This window comes from Anas acuta, chromosome W (assembly GCF_963932015.1).
Source record: "Anas acuta chromosome W, bAnaAcu1.1, whole genome shotgun sequence".
Taxonomy (NCBI): Eukaryota; Metazoa; Chordata; class Aves; order Anseriformes; family Anatidae; genus Anas; species Anas acuta.
In genome coordinates this window covers 1,737,039-1,753,378 of record NC_089016.1, presented here as the reverse complement: position 1 = coordinate 1,753,378, position 16,340 = coordinate 1,737,039, and the positions used below count along the sequence as shown (strand labels likewise).

The window sequence follows — 16,340 nt, the reverse complement described above, 5'->3', positions numbered from 1 at the left end:
CCCTGCTGAGTCACCCTCTTTGCTACCTGCTTCCAGGGAACCCATTGGGAAAGCTTCTGGAAAGCTCAGCTGGCAGCCACCAGGCCCCACCACAACCCACCACACCACAACCCACCCCACCTCCTGCCTCCCAGCCAAGGCCAAGCCATGGCGTTGCCTCCTGCCCCAGCACCAGGTTGCCAAAAGGTTCACTTGGCAATATCTCACTCACCATCTCAGGTCTTGCTGACATGATGTCGAGGGCTCTGAGCATCATCCAGACCATTGGCAGGCTTTGAAGCCTCAGACACATGCAAAGCGTCTCAGGGACACATAAATACACTAGTAGCTGATCCGTGGGGTTCATCATCTGAAACGAACACAGCCATGAGAAATGGGCAGAGCCTACGGGCTGCGCCCTGCAGCTCCTGGCTCCCCTGGCAGCTCAGGGCAGGGCATGAGGGACACGCAGCCCTTCCTGGAGCAGCCATGCCTGCGGAGGAGTGTGTGGCTCCTGTGTGCCCTGCGCCTGGCAACACAGAGCATCCTTTCTTTGCCTGCTCCTCCTTCCCTCTGGCCATCCGCAGCCTCTTGGTCTCACACCTCTGAGGAGCGACTGACCAGCACCATCTGGCACAAAGCAGGCACTGGAAGCAGGTGGCTACAGGTGCTACTAGTCCCTGGCCTCACAGCTTGCTCAGCCCGTGCAGAGGCCATGGCTCTGCCCCAGCCCCAGACATTGTCCTGACTCTGCCCCAGTCATTGCCAGGAGCCGGGGGAAAGACAGCACTGCCAGAAAAGGGGCAGGCTTCATGTCTGAGCACACGGACCCCGCATGGCTGGTGGAGGGGGGCTGGTGCTGGCCCTAAGGGGCTGTGTCCTTGTGTCCTGGAAGAGGTGACAGGCTGGAGAAGATGGGATGGGGAGAGGACTGTGCCTGTTTTCCTGGAGGAGCACACATATCCCCAAAGGGGAACAAGGTGTGTTGTCTGGTTACTCACAGTAAAGTGAATGATGCTTAAGTCCACGGCGCTGACTGCAAAGAAGCTGCACACTTCGTTGTCCTGGAGAACATTCCGTAGCTCCTGCAAGATCTTCTCTGAAGTCACTGGAAGGGAAAGCATCACCTTCCAGATGTCCAGCGTAGTGCTGCAAGCCCAGAACACACTGTTGGCAGGGCTGCCCTGGTCACAGCGCCATGACCCAGACCAACCCCGCAGGCCCCGGGCTGTCCTGCAGCCCTGGACCTCGCCACCCCGTGCTTAGGGAGCCCTGGGGGACCAGGCTGGGCAGGCAGGAGGGGCCTGAGGTGGTGCTCCCTGTGGGGCAGGAGGGAGTGTGATGGGGTCTCTGGGCTGCCTTGGTCTGGTCTGGATGCTGAGACCCTGGCTGCCCCAACAGGGCTGGCGAGCACCGTGCGATGGAGGGGCCCACTCCACTGGGAGGATGCGCACCATGCGATGGAGGGGCCAGAGATTCTCCAGGTCCTTCTCCCCACATAGAAAAAGCCCCCAGGGCTTCTGGGGCTGGTACCTGTCAAGTGTCGGGAGGTCTGTCAAGATGCTTAGGAGCACTTCCCTAGGAAACTGGTTGGCCATTGTGGAAAGTACTGAGAAGAGTTTCTGGTGGTCTGAATCTCTGCAGTTGCTCAGGCTTTCATGGATGAACCTCAGAATCTTTGGCACCTGGAGGAGATGTGGGAGAGAATGTAGCTGCCACTGGACTGCAGACAGTTGCCCAGGGACCACTGAAACTGCTGCCCAAGAGCTGGGAATTCAAGGCAGGATGAGTGAGGGATGAAAGGGCTCAAGGGCAGGGCAATCCAGCCACAGGCTGCTTACATCCATCAGCCAGGTGGCAGGGTCTTCAACTGCTATGTCCACCATGAATTCGGCCCAAAAATGCTCATCATCTTCGGTGCTGTAGCTACTCATTATGTCAAGAGTCTTGAGGATGATGGCTGTCCTCTGAGAAGGCTGGAGGTATTGTCCAAATGGCTATGGAAAGAAGGAAGGAAGATATGACACATTCAGTCAGGGGAAAGGAGGAACAAAGACCCTTCAGGGCAGAGCCGTGCTCATGGTCCCCATGAGAATCCATGAGAAGGGAAAGGGAGATGGACTGGCTGGTGGGTGCCTGGCTCCTTACCTCTTTACTGCAACAGTTGTACAGGAAAGCAAACAGATTCCAGATCCTCTCCGCGGCGTTTACCTGCACAGCTCTGCTTGAAGAAGTGGTAAATTCCAGTAGCAGCTGTGGGAAGAAAAGCTTCTGGTCTGCTCTGGGAGCTGACAACTGCTCCAGCAGAACTGCCTGGACTCACGCTGTCCATCATGGAATTCCTCAGAGCTGGAGCAACGCCCTGTTCACACTGGGAAGGAAAGCACAGGGGACCAGGAAAGCAGAGCGATGGCAGCTCCAGATGCTGCCAGTGTGGTGCACAAGGGCAGGGCTCAAATTCTCTCAAATCCACCACTGCTTTGGTGCAAGGAGAGCTCTGCGGGCAGAGGAGGCCCAGGAGTGCTGCGGGGAAGCTGTGCTGCGACACAGGAAGGACGTGTGGAGGGCAAGGGATGTTGACAGCAGCCAGGGGACACCGGGGCCCTAGAAGAGCTTGGTGGACAGACCCTGGCTCCCCTGAGTGTGCTGGGCACAGGCCTGGCAGGCGCTATGGTCTGTGTGCATGGCACAGGGGGCACTCTTCACTACTATATGTCACCTCACTCTAGGGTGAGGAACAGCCACTGTAAAGCTGATGCTGTGCAAACTGCAGACCTTCAAGATGCTCTGCAACTTATCACCGAGGCTGGAGGCCGGAGGTCTGATCAGCAATGTTCTCAGCATGACATCCATCTTTTGCAGGATCTGTAAGAAGGACAAAGTGTTGTGGCAAGGGTGAGAGGGAAGGGGTGGAGGGAAGCAGTCCGAGACCTGCCTCATCAGGGATCTTCAGTTGTTTCTAAGCAGGAGGAAACTCCATGCAGTGCAGGGGAATGGGGGCTCTTGTGGCTCAGCAGCACATACCGTCATGGTGAACCAAGCGTCCAGATCCTCAGTTCTCAGAAGAAAGAAGACGCTGCTAACGCATGCAGCTACGAGAGACAACATTTCACCCTCCAGTACAGTCTCCACTGTGCTGTAGAGAGAGAGACATTGTCAGTGGGAACGGTGCCTCTACAACAAAGGGAGATGGACACAGTCCTCCAGTGGAAGCGTGGCCATGGGGGTTGACAAGCCCCATGATTGGTGATAACATTGGACTTTTAACGATGAGGCTATGAGGAATGTAAAGAGTTCAGAAGGAACAAAGAAGGGTCATTCAGGAGACGCCTTGCTGGCTCAGACTGCCTGTTCTCCAGCCATTAAGACATGGAAGTTGCTTGGTGTTTGCTGTTGCTGGGCCAAGTTGTTGATCAATGAATAATTAGTAGAAAATACTTCTGTAGAGCAAATGGTATAAAAAGGGAGCCTGTCCTCAATGTCAAGGGAGTGGAAGTTACGCCCTCAATAAAGAAGAAGTTACTGATCCCTTAAAGAACCTTGGTGTCCGTGTGGTCATTACGCCACATCCTCCCATGGGCAGGACTTTGTGGGAGGGATGGGGAGCCCAGCTGGGGGATGTATCCTCTTCTGCAAGGCTGGCCTGGGCCAGAGGACAGTCCTGACACCTCCTGCTTTGGGGCAAAGGCTGAGATGAGTCAGGAAGCTGCAAGGCTCCCTCTTCCCTCTGGACAAGTCCCGAGCATGGAAAAGCAAAGGCCTGCCCGGATGGAGGATGTGTGCTTGCCAGGGTCAGGGTCACCTGGCTCATGCCCTGGGGTTGTGCTAGCCAAGCCACGGATGGGGTTGGGCACATACCTCAAGGCAGAAGTAGCAAGGAAGGCTTCCTCCCACAAGTCTGTGCACGGGTAATCAATAGGCTTCTCTTCCAACAGCGCCTGGAGAGCACAAATTAGATGGAACCTGGCAGCCACAGGCACACAGCGCCAGCAGAGCCAGCACTGTTGGCAGGGTTGGCAGAGTCCTGGTATCCCCAGCCAAAAGTGCCCCCCTGCACCTTGCAGTGCTGAGGTCCCAGCAGCACCCGAGATCCCACTCGGGGTAGCTGGGTGTCCATGTATGTTTGCTCCCAAACACCCCTGCCCAATGCCCAGGGAGCCTCGCCACCTTCCCCAGCCCGCCAGACGTCCCCTCACCTGGATGTTCGCTGTCAGCTTATTTTCACGGCAGAAGGTGTCCAGGCCCTCTAACAAGCCCTTCTCTTGTGCGGTTGTGAACACAGTGACGATGTTCCTCAGGAACTTCATCTTCTGCACGTCATCCTGGCAGCCACAGAGATACCAAGAGGGAGCGTGAGGGGGGAGCCACAGCCAGCAGGACCGCAGCACTGTGGGGTGCGGAGCTGTGCGGGACGCCTGGAGGGCAGCAGCTCTGCCCAGCCAGCAGCCCTCCAGCAGCCTGGCAGCAGAGCCGGGGCATGGCCAGGACATGCAGGCACAGCCGCCATGGAAAGGGTTGCTCTTACCCTTTCTGGGTTTTTGACGAAGGCCTTGATGAAGTCCACAGCTTCCTCTTCCTCTTCGTACACAGGTAGCCAGCTAGCATCTAAGACAGAAGGAGAGCAAGGATTACTGTAGAGGGGCTTCAGGATGAAGCAAGGGAAGGGGGCACTGGCTTCAAGCAGGGGGCACGGCTGGCCCCAGCCCTGCCCACCCCAGCGTAGACCCTCACTCACCAGACTGCAGCGGCTCCACCTCGCACACCACAAAGGGCTCCAATACAGAGCTGCTCTCCTGGGACCTCTCACTCGCTTCCCAGGCCACCCTGGGGCGGCTGGGGGGTCTCTCCTCCATTGCGAGTGATGAGAGAGTCAGGAGGGCGCAGGCTCGGGACAGCCACAGGCAGTGAGGAAAGACGTGGGCTGCACTTGGGGGCACCTCACCAGTCCCACTCGCTCCTGTCCTATCCCCTCGCTGTCCTGACGGACACTGGAGGGGCCGTTGTGCCAGCACCGGCTATTGCCAGATGACACTGGCCTGTGTCACAAAGGGTCCTCCTGTGATGTCATGCCCCCGGCTGGGTGATGCTGGCTCAGGGCCCTCCCTTGTTCTCAGCTCTTCTCAGGGCTGCTCTTGCATGCAGGCCCAGGAAATGGCTCCATAAATTTTAATATTGTCTTGCAGTTGATGCTATTTTTTTAGGAGCCAAGGAAAATGGGAGAAGTTAATGCACGCTCAAGGGTTTTACATCTTACTGCGATCAAAAGATCCAAGCTGATTGCGGGCTGAGTAGTGGTCATATCATGACATGCATTCAACTGAAATCTAAAGAGAGGACCGAGCTTCATTATCTCCCCTATATGAAAAATGAATCAACTGATTCACAAATATTGTTCTCTTTAGAGCCATTTAAAAAGAAAAAAAATCCGTATATTTCATTTGTAAAAATATTTGCAGTAAAGATCTGTGTACTTAAATAATTCTATTTCATGAGGACATAAACCTTTAGTTCTGTGGAAACCCAAATAAATGTTTATGAACTGCTACACTTCAAACAGGACTTCACTTTGGTAGGGCCTTGTCCTCACTCTGCTCCTCTGGAATCTTGTGGGATGTCTTCTGGGCTCAGCAGTCTGGAAGGACTTAACTCTGTCACACTGATAGATCTGGGTGCTCCAAGAGCCCTGTGCTGGGGACGAGCACAGCCCCTGACTAAAGCATGTGCCACCAAGAATTGCTTGCAGATCATTGAGGGTTCCCTCTTCTGACAGTGACCTGCAGGACCAGGCATCCTCCCCCTGTGCTGAATATCCTGGTTTTGGCTAGGCTAGAGTTAATTTTCCTCCTAGTAGCTGCTATAGTGCTGTGTTTGGGATTTAGGATGAGAATAATATTAATAGCACACTGGTGTTTTAATTGTCACAGAGCAGTGCTTACACCAAGCCAAGGACTTTGCAGCTTCGCGCTCTGTCCTGCCAGCAGGCAGGCTGGGGGTGCAGCAGGAGCTGGGAGGGGACAGACCCAGGACAGCTGACCCAAAGTGGCCAAAGGGGAATTCCATACTATCTGGGGTTATGCTAAACGATATATAGGGGTGGCTAGCCGGGGTGGGTGGACTGGGTGCTCAGGGATAGGCTGGGCATCGGTCAGTGGGTGGTGAGCAATTGCATTGTGCATCACTTGTTTCGTATACATTATTATTATTATTACTATTATTATCATTATCATTATTATTCTGTCCTAATAAACTGACTCTATCTCAACCCACAGGCTTCATTTTCCTGATTTTTTTCCCCATCCCAAAGAGGGAGGGGAGAGGGTGAGCGAATGGCTGTGTGGTGTTTAGCTGCCAACCAGGTTAAACCATGACACAGCTTGATGGCTGAAATCTTTTCACATATCTCATAGCTCACTCTGGTATAGAAATCATGTGGTTAATCTCTTCTTCTTCATCCTCCTGCTACCTTTATAGCCCAGATTTAGAGTAGCCTGCTTCATCTTCTTCCTCCTTTCTTGTCTGGGTAGGAGTTTCCTTCCATTAAAAAACAAACAAAAAAAAATCAAAAAAAACAACAACAACAAAAAAAACTGACTATCACATCCATTATTTTCTCATGCATATAGGAGCAACTGATAGTGGCACAGGTTGGTTTTCTGGTTCAGCCATGGGGCCCACCACAGGGTGTGGAGGGGTTGCAGTTTTTGTCACAGATGTTGGAGTGTCTGTAGGGCCTGTGGTAAGAGGTGGAGCGTGTGCATGGTCTGTCACAGGGTTGGAGCGGCTGCTGGGTCTGTTACTAGAGTTGGAGTGTCTGTAGGGACTGTCACAGGTTTTGAAGTTTCTGTAGGGGCTGTCACGAGGGCTGGTGTAACTGTGGGGCCCATGTCAGGAGTTGCTGTGGCTGCAGGGCCTGTCACAGGAGTTATTGTGTCTGCAGGGCCTGTCACAGGGGTTGGAGTGGCCTCATGGACTATCACAGGAGTTGGAGTGCCTGCAGGATATCTCACAGGGACTGGAGTGACTGCAGGGGCTGTGACAGTAAGTTGGAGTGTCTGCAGGGTGTGTAATAGGCGTTGAAGTGGCTGCAGGGTTCATCTTTGTGGATGTAGGGCCTTTCAGAGGAGTTGGAATAGCTGCAGGGCCCCTTGCAGGTGTTTGAGGGGCTGCAGGGCTTGTCACGGGAGTTGGAGTAGCCACAGGGACTATCACAGGTGTTGGAGAGGCTGCAGGGCCAGTCACAGGTGCTGGAGTGGCTGCAGGATCTCTCACAGGTTTTGGAGTGGTGTTGATTGAGACTTGGTAAACATAGGCCAAGACCAAGCATGTTCCAGCGATTTGTGTCTCTTTGGAAATGCCGGGGTGATGACACACCTTTTTCAAGCATTTCAACAGTTTTTTTTAGGATTCTGCGCTTGCCTAGGGGAGAAGTTCCAAAGCACTGGAGGTGACCACAGCTCTAGGTGCCTGCCCATATTCTCCCACACTTCCTGCTATTCCTAACTCTCTTGCCTGGGGACAGATCCCTTAATGACATTCTTAAGCACTTGTTTAAACAAAAGCTGAAACACATTCACTTGACATCACAATATGAACATGCTGGTTTGACCATCCCAAGTATATTCAAAGCTTTGCAGAGCTATTGTAAGTAGCCTGGAGGAGAAGGAGGAGGTGAAGGAGAAGGAGGGAGTGAAGAAGTGATGCCCATTGTTGTTCCCTTCCCACCACTGCCCACCCCGATTGACACCCTGAGGAAAAAAGGTCAAGAGTGTAATTCTGAATAGCTTCCGATATATGGTTCCCAAGGTATGGAGGTGATGGCAATGCCCGGTACAAGTATGAGATTAGTCTCATGTCCAATAATTGTATCCTATTATAAGTCAGTGTTATCCAATACAGCAAAAGAATAACCTTAAACCCGCACCCAGAAATGGTAAACAACATGACAGGGAACACATACATTTAATAATGTGCTATACAACACTATTCTGAAAACAAGCACAACAGACCCAAGATCAAAAAAATTAACATTGTGATAAGCAACTCTTAAATTGATGTAATGCTGATAACAATTTTCTTTTAACATGCTCTGTCATCTTGTGAGGAATATTTTAACAATTCCAATTCGTGTCCATAAATTTGTGTCCATAAAGAATAATTCTGTTTGAATCCTGTCTGCCTCTGGGCCCTGCACTGGCAATTTAATTCTTGAACCACAGATGCAGTGTGTCCCAGTCTCCCCCTCATTCCAGTCAATTTATCACGTCTTCAGAAAACACTCCTTAAATTTATGAACCTGTTTGCTTTTGTTATTCCTGACTTCTAGTTCTAACAGTTACAGTTTTTTTTCTATCTTCTTCGAGATTGATTTAACACTGCTATAGATGTTATATAGATGACTGTGAATAGCTGGGAAAGAATGTTTTAATTGCTCGTGCGTCGTCAAGCTGTTTGGGAGTTTCAGAACAACTGATAATAACTGGTGACTGCTGGTGACTGTTATGAGATACTATGTGGATCCTTGGTATCTGGCCAGGGGGGGCCAAGAGATTAAGAGGAAGAAAAAAGAAGCTGAAGGACGGTTGGGAGACAAGACCTGCGGAGAGTGTACAGAGAGTATTCCATAAACTTGGAATAGTGCCGAGTAAGTACAAAGGGTGAGAGGAAGACTACGAGCCTTCAGCATGAAAGACCCCTAGAGACCCCCAGAGGAGACTGATGCGCATGCTCCAGTAGGAGGAACTGGACCCCGGAAGCTAATTATAATAATCTGTTTTTTTTAGAAGTAGTAATGAATATGTATTAGTCTAGGTGCATAAAAATCAGCTGCTTGATGTAACTGGTGTGCGGCCTGTTGGAGCGGAGATTCCCGGTGCACCCAGCGCTGTTTGCTTACCTCTATTCCTTTATATTCTTTTAATAAATCCTATTTTTTTATTTAATCCTAATTTGAATCCTGAGCCATTTATAACAATGGTCCTTACTTATGCCCTCTCCAACTCCTGCAAAGGAACGTTCTTCTTCACGTACCTAGTGCCAGTCTTACCCACTTCCCCCGCTGGAGCCTAGGATAACCACTTTCCTCCCACGAGAGACTGGCAAACCCTCAGTACACTGCAATAGTATGGATGGGAAATTCTAATACTGCATTTGGAAGCAATTTCAGAAAAGTAGTCACTTATCCATGGCTACCCTGTTTATGTCAACCTGCTAACTTCAGGTTTAAAATCAGCTCTGAAAGAAATAAAGATCCTTTTCATGTTCCTAATACATCAAAGCATAAAAAACAAACAAACAAACAAACAAACAACAACTCATAATAAACATCCCCAAATAAAAGCCCATCATAAAAATTGTTAAAACAACAATCATAACCAATAGTACTAGCAGGTCATCAGTGAGGTATTTTAAAATTCAACAAGGCCTTTTACCTTAAAAATTAGGCAAGGAATCTGTCTCCTCAACTACAGTTGACCAAAAGCAAACGGTGGCCTACAGAAATCTACACAAGGTGTGGAAACTAAACAGCCACAGTGCATTATAGGTTGAATTACTTCACAATCTGTATGTCCTTCCAATTAATTGTTTTAATTGGCATTGCTTAACAACTGACTTAAGTTGTAATTGTACAGGTCACAAGAATATGTCCTATTTGAGCATTTAAAAAAGTTGGAATTTGACATACTTTGAGCTCATAGTGCTGCACAATAACTACATTGTCTGGCTCTGTAGAAGCTTCCACGGTGGTCTCAACACTCATCTGGTGCTGTTCTACCTGGGAATGCCCAGTAGGAGCCATTTGAAGCTTGTAAGAATCTGGAATGACACAAATTTCTTCAGTCACGTTTCCGGTTTATGTAGAATACAGTCTCAGTGAAGTATCCTGTACCTGCAAAACAATCTCTTTCTACAAATACAGAGACAGCACTGTTACCATCTTCACTGAGAAATACTTGGCTTCTCCCTTCTTTCCAGCTAACGTCACTGCTCCATTAAACTTTGAAACTGCGACAAAAAAAAAAAACACCCCCTCCCCCCAATCAAACCAAAAGCACTAGAGAAAAGGGTAATAGAGGGAAAAAAACAGTCATGTTGCCAATTCACGTTAGGAAACGCATCTTACACTGCAATGTTAGGGCATAAATCTCCTATTCCACATGTTACTCTGGATCCACACATCTTGAAGTGCAGCTTTTTAACCTAAGCTGCTGTGGTATACTTGCCTGAAGTAACTAGGAAAAGAAGACTAACATTCACATTTTTTAAGGAAAATCTACAGCACTGAAGAGGCTTTCAGGGTAGGGCGTAGCTGCATTACCTGAGCGTTCCCTAGGCTCCCAACCTTAGATGCTATCGCACTAAGGGAACCTGGTGTGCTAGCTCTAAGGAACAGTACGGAGCGTAGAGTGGAGTGGAGACACCACGGCTAGGCTCTGTGACCAGGTGGGGACTCCATTGTTCTTGTGCACACCGAGACCGATATGCCGCACTTTTTGCTACCCTGAGCCAAGGACCTGTCATGTTTTGACAAATGCTGTACCCTAGTGTACTTTTTGCTCATTGTAATATCATTAGAATACCAACACACACTCCAGCCCAAAAACTATCCGCCTCCAAGGTGCGACCCCCCCTCACTGAGCTTGCGCCCTGAATTTCTCGGAGCCTATTGCTTTAAACGGAGACGGGAGAACTTTTCACCAATCATAACTAAGATATGCTTGACTAGAGTCACTCAAGCTCCACCGAAAAGATAGAAAATAATATAAATTGGCCTAAGAGAGAGGGGATGTCAGGGAAGATATCACCGTTAGGGAAGATATCATCGCTAGGGAAGATATCATTGTTAGGGAAGATATCATCGTTGGGGAAGATATCATCGTTAGGACCATCCCGAGGGAATGCACCATCCCGAGAACCTCCTGACCCCTGGGATCAGTGGACGAGCTGAGCCTCTCTTCCCCCGCCCCACTGAGACGCCTTTGGGTGAGATTTGAACACTTGGTTATACTGTGTGTCTCCACGGAAACTTAGAAATCTCTAGAGTCTTTGTGCCTGTTAGCATGTTAATTTCCAGGCTGTGCACCTGTGTCACCTGTGTATTTCATGCATGCTAGCTTGCTTTTGCAGACAGCAACTATCGCCGGCAATCCAAAGACCCTGTGTACCGGTTGCTGTAATAAATTGCACTTGATTGCATTGTTCCTAGCCGTGATAGTTCTCATTAAACACGCCTAGAGTAAGGGTGGTTATACGTTATTGGTGAATCCCTGACCGTGGTAGTTCAGTGCAAACGTAACAGCACATGAAAACAAGGCCACCTCCATTACCAATGAACTTTGCTTACCTTACTTGCAACTCAATTGATCCTTTACATACAGTCAACAAATCCTATGAGAATAAAAAGAAAAAAGAGACCTCTCCGCATATTTCTTCTGGCGGTGCAACGTTTGTGAACAGAATGGATAGGGTCAGGGTGTGAATGGAGACTTCTCCCAAGCATGCAACACCGCGGGTGCCAAATAAGAAACCTGGCCATATCCCTCTTTTCCTGTTATTAGCAGATGAGGCTCACATGATGTCGGTTTCTAGTAAGCACTCCTAGAACAAGAGTCATAAGAAAACAAGTTTAGAAATGAGGTGCTGAATAGACACACAGATGTTCCAAGTACTTTTCCTAGATACCTTCCCCCTCCCGCCCCAAATAATCTCCATATTCCAGCAAGTAATAAGCTGTTCTGTGATCAGGAAGACCATTAAAGCCCGTTTTCTTACAGTCTTGCACCATACCTCCCCCTGAGAAATCCTGCCCATCTCTACCGCGTCTGCTATTCATCTGGCTGGGCTAAGTAATGACTCCTCAAGTGTACACGTGGACTGTCTAGCCGAATACACAGATGACACCCGGTCTGCTACCTGATATTGGAGAGCACAGCAACTTTCTCTCTCAGCACACACCACTCTGCATCTCATCGCTTCCTATATACACCAATCTTCAGAAGGTCTCAAGTTTAAGTACCCGAGAGATCTCTACATCTGTCAAATTTAGCTGAAATGTGGCCCTCATTACTGAAGAAGGTAGCAAGAAAGGAGCAGAACAGCTTTTCTAGAAAAAAAATGGATGTGGGCCATATCTAAAGCAGGGCATAACTGGATTGGTTCAATGACAGCAATACATGAAACACATGTAAGATTTCCAGTTAATTTATTCTCATAGTCATTCTAATTGTTTCATCTTCTTCCCTTACGTTTCCTATTCTTTACTAACCCAAGATTGCGAATTAATAGCCTGGCAATCTTGATTTCCTACTAGGAAATACATTCCCAAGAAGCATTTGCTTTTTTCCCACTACACTAAGGTTGTACCTTTACTGGCTTAAATCCAAGATGCTAGAGAGTTAACCTTGCTCAAAGGGTCAGCACATTTTCTGGACAGCACAGCAACAGGAAGTGAGAAAAATAACTGACCCGACTGTGACAACATAATCTAACTTTCCAACCGTGGGCTTATGTGACTTCCACATTAAAATACCAAAAGATAACACAATTTGGTGGTTTAATGGTAACAAATAAAAACACTTTGAATTTTTCTCCAGGTGTTTTAACAAGCCATTTCTCAGTTTGCTTTCTGCTACCGAGTTCACTACTCATTTTAACAGTCCTGGATAACAGAAGGGCAAAAGGTGGCAACGCAAACCCAGGAAGTTGGTTATTTTTAGCTAAAAGGACAGACGGCACATTTATGTGGTCTTGAGTCTTTCAAAGAATGCCATGGATTAAGCCAACATGTTCTAGTAGTCTGCGGATCACTTTGGCTTAGGAGGAGAAGCCTGGGCTTTTCACTTGGATCATTTAGAGCAACCCACTTCATTAGAACTTTAGTCCCTTCACTTTCTTCTTGAGAATAGCGAGCACCCTTCAACACACAAACTTGATGTTCCCCTTTCATCTGCCACCCCTCACACTTCTAACAGCTGAAACTGTTTACAAAGACTCAGCAGTCCTGACAATGTAAACATAATGGCGACCCATCTTTCTTTGCCTGCTGAAACAGAGGAACTTTTCCTCTGGTCTGTCAGGCATTTTACCTGGTAGTTCATCTCCAGACATTAAGGATGCGTCATCATCACTGTCAAGTATATCAGCTTGTAAAATAGGATTTACATTTCCTGAAAGACAAAAGAGGTTTCTTAACTTTCCTGAATAGCCTGTGCCTCTTTCTCTTGCATTAAGACAGCTTCTAAATCTGTGCCAAAACCCTTTCTTCATTTGAGGGCACACACTGAATGCTATTTCCTACAGTTCATCCCACCACAGATCTAAGGAGACGGCACAAGTCTCTATAAAGCTGTCTTAGGTCCCACTGATGTGTATGTATAAGGTACGCTACTCTGTTGGTGATTTTTTCCCCCCCTTAGAATAAAGAAAATGAGGAACAAATTCTGTAGCTGATGAATAGCTATTAAAATAAGGCCCCTTCTTTCTGAAGGGGCCTCAAAACCCCTCATATAGTAATACACTTTTCTTATTTGCAAAACTTTCCAGTATTGTACAGTTATGTAATATACACTCTGCATTTTCAACCTGGAAATCCAGTATTTCTTAATTTGTTACACCAAACTTTTTCTAGGGACCTGCAATGAAAGAAAAGGCATTTATAGCTTCTGCAATAAGCTTCCAAAATATGAGACCTAATGACCCAGATTAAAATACTGTAATGAAAAATTGATCCAGAAACAGATCTTTTTTTCTCCAAAAAATTCTCAAAAATTGAGCAAACTTGCGTTGTGGCAGTCTCATTAGTTCATCAAATCTGCTTTTCAGTCAGTAAATTTGCAGAAAGCACTTCGAGCACTATGTTTCAAGCTGCTACAATTACTAGAAAGAAGAAAATAATTATGACTCAAACTACTACCTTTGATCCGGGAAACAATCAAATGCAAATACATCCCCTATCCATTCATACAGGAAGTACTGAGACCAAGAACACAATGTCAAGATGAAAGCGCCTACGCGGATTAATTAATTAAGCAAACTTGGGAATCAAAGAGTTGATTCTAGAACTAACTACTTGATGCTATCATCTTGACCATATATATCCAGTACCAGACTTGCCCTCCACGGGACGACACAGTGTCTCCACATATCACTCTTTTATTCACGTTGTAATTTTTTTTTTCTAGAAAGGTGGACTTTGCCACATTAGCATTAACATTGAATTGAAGTTCTCACCTCTTTATTTCGCAAGTTGAAGAGGAACTCTCTGTCAAAGCGTCCTGGTCTCCGTAAAGCAGGATCTATAGAACCTGGTCTGTTGGTGGCTCTGATTACCACAATCTCCCCTCTGTTGTCTATGCCATCCAGAAGTGTTGAGACAATGGCACTAGTAGAAAAACATAGATTATACTTGCAAGTTAGGTACATTTTTTTACATTCCATATGACTTTCTTCCATGAGTAGTCAGAAAGGAAAAGCATTTAAGGACAAGACTCATTTTAAGACATAAAAAAATAGGTGCATTAACACAAACCGGGTGCTGATAGCAGGGTTGGAGTATTCTTTTCAATGATCCTTTCAAATCACCTGAAGTTTATGATTTGGAAACAAATCATACCAGTACTTGCTACAGCGTTTTGGCTACCATAAAAAATGAACAAACAAGAAAAAAAAGGGGGTAGGGGTCCGAACTTAATTCCATTACAGGTTCGGGACGCAAGCTTCCTATATGAATTTAAAAATGGAGCGGGGTAAGTTAAGTCTCATGAAAGTCACAGGGAAAGTAAGCGTTTTGGTTCAGAAGACAACCCAGAAACCCACTAGGCCCACATAGAAAAGATGCTCAGGATGAAGATCTCTCATCAAACGGCAATCCCACAGCTACAACCTCAGCGGAAATTAAACCAGTTGGGCCCAAATTCTTTAGACATGAAGCACCTGCCAAGTTCATCCTCTCCCACACCCTCTCAGGCCAGGCAGACATAACCAGCCATGACTACCCAATCCCAAAGAAGTCAGCTTAAACAGTGGGGCAATAAGCTACAAAGGACCACAACTTCAAGGAATCCATCTATTAACAAGGACAGCAGGACATACCCGTGGAGGCCAAGAGCCCACTGTTAGTAGAGCAACCATGAGAGCACCACCCACGCTCACCAACCACAAAAACTGCTAGGCACTGCAGTGCTCAGACCAAACATTCCGAAAGCCTGTGACACCTGACCACTAACGGTCACTACTGGTGGCCAGTAGTTACCAGTAGCAACGCATTGCATGCACGGGGGCACCTAAGGAAGTCTCAGCCTACCCCCGAATATACTCAACTCCCAATGCCAGGACTGACAATACCTCTCTGTTGGCAAAAGAAAGCGCGAGTCGAGGCCAATATCATACCATAGCACAAAGGCTTGCTAAGAAAGATCATTTGAGTAGCTTTGCAAGAACAGGTGACTTACTTTCTTATAAGGTTATCAAACAGAAAGGATGGATTTGTAGTAGGGTAGCGACTTCCTCAAAGTCTGCAGTTTCGGCTCCAAATTCCCATTTTCTCCACGCACCTGCCTTGCAGCTATTGCATCAGCTCTGGTCCTCAGCGTTCTGCTGACTGAAATGCAGAAACAAACCTACATTGCACAAAAAGAAGATTTGCAAGAGGAACATGCTGAGCCCATTCTTTGGGCTCAATATCAGCATAGATACAACCAGAACCACTGACAACAGCATGATAAGCACACACTGCAATGCGAAATAATGGGAACAACAGCAAGGAGGCCATGTAGTCTATCCTCTCTCCCAGTTGAGTTTACTTTATGGAAAAATGCTAGAACAACCTGGTTGGTCTGGAAGAACAGCAGCAGGTAGAAAGGTACCCTTCATCATTTAACATGACCAAAATTACTACCTTGGCTATTCTTCCCAATAGTGAGGGAACTGGATGGTGGCAAAGATGAAACAATTGCTGGGATTGTGGACTTAATGGATCAACTGATCTCCAAAAAGTTCTCAAAACATCCAGCGTACTACCTCAAAATATAGGAAGGCTATTTTGATGAAATGTTCTCTATGGCACAATTCTGCTTTAAGGAAAAAAATCTTTCTGTATACACTCTGCATAATGTAGAAGCTAGGAAGGACCTAGGTGATTTTCAGAAAATTTCCAACACTAAGACTTTGGGGAATAATAAAGACCAGTTATACTGTTTTCTATATTAGATAGTAAAGTATAAAAACAGTACCATGTAAAAGAGAAGTGAGCTCAAGATAAAAAAAGTAAAAATAGATTCCAAAGATGAGAGTGTTCTACTATCGATTTTCAAGTATCCAGGGGAAAAAAAAAAAGTGCCTCGTAAAAAAAAAAAAAAAAAAAAAAA

General features: G+C 47.2%; 1 protein-coding gene and 1 long non-coding RNA gene across 3 annotated transcripts; both read right to left on the bottom strand.

Annotated features, from left to right (window-relative positions):
- Positions 1–215: 215 nt before the first annotated feature.
- On the bottom strand, positions 216–5,256 carry LOC137847468 (uncharacterized). The gene is made up of 10 exons (XM_068665737.1): positions 4,505–5,256; positions 4,176–4,301; positions 3,838–3,917; positions 3,004–3,115; positions 2,755–2,844; positions 2,128–2,232; positions 1,821–1,976; positions 1,414–1,664; positions 981–1,128; positions 216–272 (listed from the first exon to the last, which is right to left on the bottom strand). The coding sequence occupies exons 2-10, from the start codon at positions 4,284–4,286 to the stop codon at positions 216–218; spliced, it is 1,110 nt and encodes a 369-aa protein (XP_068521838.1). The 5' UTR covers positions 4,287–4,301; positions 4,505–5,256.
- Positions 5,257–5,350: 94 nt separating this feature from the next.
- LOC137847228 (uncharacterized) lies at positions 5,351–14,350 on the bottom strand. 2 transcript variants are annotated; one of them, XR_011090877.1, is made up of 5 exons: positions 14,206–14,350; positions 13,062–13,142; positions 11,321–11,574; positions 9,662–9,792; positions 5,351–6,510 (listed from the first exon to the last, which is right to left on the bottom strand). It is a non-coding gene; the product is annotated as an uncharacterized lncRNA (long non-coding RNA). The 2 variants fall into 2 exon arrangements; XR_011090876.1 differs by lacking the exon at positions 5,351–6,510 and having other exon boundaries at positions 8,068–9,792.
- Positions 14,351–16,340: the final 1,990 nt, after the last annotated feature.